This window comes from Geotrypetes seraphini, chromosome 7 (genome assembly GCF_902459505.1).
Source record: "Geotrypetes seraphini chromosome 7, aGeoSer1.1, whole genome shotgun sequence".
NCBI lineage: Eukaryota > Metazoa > Chordata > Amphibia > Gymnophiona > Dermophiidae > Geotrypetes > Geotrypetes seraphini.
The window spans coordinates 118716218-118722217 of NC_047090.1; the positions used below are offsets into that span (position 1 = coordinate 118716218).

General features: G+C 40.8%; 1 protein-coding gene across 1 annotated transcript in view; it reads right to left on the minus strand.

Annotated features, from left to right (window-relative positions):
- CHP1 (calcineurin like EF-hand protein 1) overlaps window positions 1–5346 on the minus strand; it is a 63479-nt gene extending 58133 nt beyond the window's left edge. Inside the window, exon 1 of the mRNA XM_033953326.1 lies at window positions 5006–5346. Within this exon, the coding sequence (XP_033809217.1) occupies window positions 5006–5072 (67 nt within the window). The 5' untranslated portion in view covers window positions 5073–5346. The remainder of the gene's footprint in view (window positions 1–5005) is intronic.
- Between the last annotated feature and the right edge of the window lie 654 nt (window positions 5347–6000).

A 6000-nucleotide genomic window follows, 5' to 3' on the forward strand; every position in this document is an offset into this window, starting at 1 on the left:
ATTGTTAAATCGCAAGAAAATTGTGAAAAATTGCAAAAAAACTTGGAAGACTGACCTCAGACCTCCAAGTGCCAATTTCAGCAGATATGATCCGTAAGGGACTCCGTCTAGGTTCTGCTACTACAGTATCCTCAGTGGAGAGTGAGAGGAATTATAAATTTCTGTTACGTGCTTTTTACACGCCAAAGAGAGCACATGTGATGGGACTCATTGCGGGACCTGGCTGTGGGAAGTGTGAGGGTCCGGAGGCATCCTTTGGACACATGTTTTGGACATGCCCACTGATTTCTTCCTTTTGGACTCATTTGATCTCTTGGGTGGCGCGGATTTGGAAATGCTCTTGGAGGCTACATCCCAGTTTTCTTTTCACCTTGCAGATTCGTTTCCATCCTCCTAGACCTGGCTGTGCAGCCTTTCTCCGAAAGACTGTGTTATTGGGACGGAAATGTATACTGCTGCAATGGCTTTCATCGCAACCTCCGAATATCTCTCAATGGAGAGCCTTAATGTTATCTCAACTGCTTTTGGAACGCAGAGATATAGTGGACATGTCGACTAAAGCAGGACGATTATTCCACCTTTGCTGGTACCCCTTTAGCTTGACTTGTACGCAATATGTTCAACAAAGAATTTGGACTTCTTAATGAACCTCTTGTAACCATTGTTTCTACCTTCGTAGATTTGCCGTTGCCGCTGCTGCCGGGGTGGGAGGGAGGGTGGGTGGGTGGCTGGTTGGGGGGGTGGGGATTGGAGTTCTGTTCTGATGTAAAACTGTACTGTTTGACATACTGTGTTATTTTGGTGACTATCAATAAAAATGATTGAAACAAAAAACTTGGAAGACTGGCTGTCAAAATGGCAGATGATGTTTAACGTGAACAAGTGCAAAGTGATGCATGTGGGAAAGAAGAATCCAAACTAATGAAGGGTTCCATCTTAGGAATCACTGCCCAGGAAAAGAATCTAGGTGCCATCGTTGAGGATACACTAAAAACCTCAATTCAATGTGCAGCAATGGCTAAGAAAGCAAATAGAATGTTAGAAATTATCGGGCAAAGAATGGAAAACAAAGATGAAAATGTTGTACAATGCCCTTGTGTTACAGTACAGCCATACCTCGAATGCTATGTGCAATTCTGGTTGCTGTATTTCAAAAAAGATATAGCAGAATTAGGAAACGTACAGAGAAGAGCGATGAAAATTTAAAAAAAAGGTATGGGACAACTTCCCTATGAGGAAAGGCTAAAGTGGTTAGGGCTCTTCAGCTTGGAGAGGAGATGGCTCAGGAGTTGTATGATAGAGGTCTATAAAATAATGAGTGGGAGGGAAAGGGTCAAAGTGGATCGCTTGTTTATTCTTTCCAAAAATACTAGTAGTGGGCACACGATGAAGCTACTAAGTAGTAGATTTAAAACAAACCGGAGAAAATATATTTCTTCACACAATGTGTAGTTAAACTCTGGAATGCATTGACAGAGAATGTGGTGAAACTGGTTAGCTTAGCAGGGTTTATAAAAGGTTTGGATAATTTCATAAAAGAGAAATCTGTAGGCCATTATTGAGACGGCTTGGGGAAACCCACTGCTTATTCCTAGGATAAACATAAAATTTGTTTTACTACTTGGGATCTAGCTAGATACTTAGGACCTGGGTTGGCCACTGTTGGAAACAGGATACTGGGCTTGATGGACCTTTGGTTTGTTCCAGTATGGCAATTCTTATGTTCTTAACTGGGTACCTTGGCAAGTAATTTTCACCCTCTATTGCAGTGTCTCTCAAACATTTTTAGCTATGGCACACTAAATGGAGTAAATGTTTTTTTGTGACACATTATAATTGAAATTATAAAATTGCAAAACTAACAAAAAAATTTATATTTAAGGTTCTGTAAGCTATGTATGGATAATTGTAACAACTGTGAAACTAAAGTAGATAGAATAGAATTGCTAATCAATGCAATGGATATGCTTGTTTTTGAGTGCAAATTAACTCAAAATGTGGCTCGATAGTCGACAAGCAAACGTGCATTTCATCATCCAACATCTGCAGTCGTTTTCTCTTTTTTTCCCCCAATTTATCCCCTCCTTTTACATAGGAATTCTATGAGTGTTAGAGCCGATATCGCTGCAGCCGGCGCTAAAACCCCAACTACAGTTTGTAAAAAAAAAAAAAAAAAAGGGGGGAGGGTTATTTCTGTCAGAGCTGAAGATCCAAGTTCGCAAAAATAAAACTAACATTACTTGCAGTTAGTTTTCAAGGACCAATCACATCAAAGAATGATGCTTGTCTGGGCAGTTGTATCCTTATGCACGCAGGCGCTCATAACCTTGACAAACTCTTGTTTACAAGACATACATGTCATCTATTCTAGTGTATACTTATGAAGGGAATTTTTAAAAATAAAGTAAAATTGTGGAATCTTTCAGGGCACACCTGAATCATATACACACACAATATAATCTTATTAACAAAGGTAACCACAACATAAAGCACACTGTACACAGAGAAAATGTTAATTATCATTTATATTTGGGGGTTTTCCTGGTGGGTGGATGGAAATAACTCACTGGTTCCGAAATAAAGTGGGATTATACAAGAACATGCATTGTTTGTTTTGTATACTCAAGGTACAATCCAAGATTATACCCAGGGAAGACAATTTCTTCTTCACCAATAAAGCCATATCTCCCATCTCTTCTGTAAAAGCCAAGCCTGTTCTCTTCTGTTTAGCAATAATCATGACTTTTGTTTTCTCTTCATGTCGTGAACCGTAATGAAATAATGTAAATCCAGGCTCTTTTCTAAATTGTAAATCACATTAAATTCCATCTGGGACATATTAGCAATCCATAAATAATAATAATAATAACTTTATTCTTCTATACCGCCACAATCTTACGACTCTATACCGCCACAATCTTACGACTTCTAGGCGGTTTACAATCAAGAGTGCTGGACATTCAGCAAAATACAATAAGTAGATATTCAGAGGAAATACAGAGTATAAATACTAATATAATAAAATTTAATTTAACAACAACAACAAGAACATATTAGCAAACATCCAATTTATAATATTTTTCAACAAAAAAAAATATTGCTGCCAATCCAACCAACTACCTTTCACTGGGAAATAAAATTGAACATCCTCTGCATAACTCTTAAAATTTACTTCCGTAGATTTAAAAACTCAGGTCAGCAAGATAAACATCAAAACTGACCTGATTTGCAAAATACAGTAAACTCTCAGCTTTATCCAGCACCCATGGGGATACATGGATGCCAGAAAACTGTAGTTTCTGGTTGCTTGAGAGTTACTGTAAAAATAGTTTTGTCTCCCTTCCCACCTCACTCTATCATCCTCCCATCCCCATTTGTAGGTCCAACATCTGTTCTTCCCTTCTTTCTTCTCTCCACTCTTCTCCTCCCACTTATAGGGTCCAGCATCCATCCATCTCCCCTGCCCTTCACCCTGCAGGATCAGTATCCATGTTACTTTCTCCCCCCCAACCCCCACTTTTGGTCCAGCTGCCCCCCCCCTCAACACCGGGCTCCTGATGCATCAGCGGCAGCCACAAATCTCCCTCCAGCCCCCATAGCAGCAGCCGGTCCTGACAACACTCCTCCTTCTATCCCACGAAGCAGCAGACAGCCAGTCATGACAACCCCTCTCCCTCAACCAGCTGTTTTGCTTTAATGGTTCAGACTAACAAGTCGTACAGAAACCATTAATAGAAAAGTTAAAAGCCAGCAAGAAATATTCTAGTTTATTAACAAGCAAAATCATTACCCATAAATACAAGCTTACAAGAAAGTATGTCATCAGCTGTTGGGTGCATGCAAGTCTTGCCACAAGACTCCAGACATGAGGCTATTGGCAGCAATAGGACATAGGTTAAATCAACATGCAAGCAACTGGATAAAGTAGGGGATAAGCATGCCAAATTTGTTCAAAGGTAGAAGGGGGCAGCAACTGTCCAGAAAAGGGAAATTGATTCAGGACAAATATGATAAGGTAGGGAAGGGGGGGGGGGGTTCAAATTTCCAGTACAGGGGAGGATTATGCAAGCCAGGCAAATGATGTGTTGGGTTCCAGGTCAGGATAGCTCCAGGAAATAGGGCAGAAGTGAAAGGACAAGCCCGGAGACAGGTGACTTTTATAAAGGCATAAGGAGTAAGCAGGTTCCTCCAGAATAATTGTCAAGATGTCTGCTAGTAATCTCTGCCTCTCCTGGTTTATTTCCAGTGCATAAGCTTGTAAAGGGAATAAACCTTTTAAGTGCTATTTAATGAATGACTCAGATAATGCATAAAAAATGTTTCTATTGATATATCTATATATATCAATAGAAACATTTTTTATGCATTATCTGAGTCATTCATTAAATAGCACTTAAAAGGTTTATTCCCAAAACATTTTAAGTCCAGTGCAACTCCAAGGGAATTTTTGAGTAATCTTGCTTTAATTAAAAACATAGTTTATACTTATCATACAAAGATAAATAACACAAGAACCAATAGGATACTTTTGCTATTCGTGCGAATTCATTTACAGCATAGATAAATTACTTTGGAAAATTAAATACAGAACCAGACACCAAGGTCTCCGGCCAAGTAAGTACTGTAATCTGATTTTAGCCAAAGTGACCAATAGATCGTAGGATTACATGTTAACTTCCCCCACATGGCCAACAGCTAAAACTGAGCAAGAAGCCCAGCAGTAGTTGCAATAAGCCAGTGCAAGGGAAGGGCAAGGTGTCCGTGCAGAAGAGTCAATCCTTGTACGCTTGGAATTTGACAAGTTCATTCAGGATCGAGGTCGTTTCAGTCTTACAAATACCAAACTTAATAAATCTAATGAAAGCACAGAAGCTGTTTAGCTTTGAACAATTTGTGATCAAACTGCCCCTGCTCCCTCCTTCCAATAAATGAAATGCAACTTGAGTCAGGGCACCGGCGTTTCGGCCGGGCCCCGTTCACCGAACTAGCCCATGACGTCACTTACAGCCTGTCTCCTTTTTGATCTCTTCGATCTCCTCGTCCCTCAGTAAGGTAGAAGCCCGCGAACCCATCCTCTCCCTCGCGTACACACGCGATCGCTCTCAGACGAAACAGACTTAGCACTATAATTTACCGCCCAGCAAATCGCCTAGTAACCGCGAATTAGCGAAAAACACACCACAGGGGAGCTGCCGTACTCTTTAAGACGCCCTAGTTCATTCGGCTGTATGTCTCCCTTAGGTGGACTTGGGGAGGGAGGGGAGGGAGGGAGGGGCGGGAGTAAAAGGGAGGCGCAGCGGGATTGGCGACTGCGAGTCATGCCCCGCCTCGTTCGCCTTAGAATCTGCGGCGGTAGAGACGGTTAGTAGCAGCGCATTACGAAGGAAAACGCCATCATGGCCGGTTCCTTAAAGGGGAAATGGAGATGAAAAAAACAAACAAAACAAAAAGCAACCCGGTGGGATTAGCAGAAATGCAGATGTGGATCATCACTTCTACTAATGTTTGCTTTTATATATTTGTCATGGGGTAATAACTAGTGGAGGAGTGGCCTAGTGGTTAGGGCCGCGACCTCAGCGCCGCTCTTTGTGACCCTTGGGCAAGTCACTCAACACTCCATTGGCCCCAGGTACGTTAGTTAGATTGTGAGCCGACCTGGACAGATAAGGAGTACCTGAATGTATGCCGCAGCTGTGTATAAATACTAAAATAAATAAATAGTGCTATATTTACCCTAATCTACAATGATGCGCAAAAGTTCTGCATCACATGGTGGAATTTGAGTATTTAGTCATTTGAGACTCAGTTAACATAATTTAGGCTACTAACTGAAACACAATTTTATCTGAAAAGTATAATTCTACGTAATTTCTGGTAATTCCTTGATAACTGTGACTATTCAGGCATAAGAGTGTGAAAATTGAATCGAAATTCACCAATCAGCAGTGTAGCATTTGCAGCAAATCAAGTGATATTTTTGCAGCCAATCAGCATTAAGCT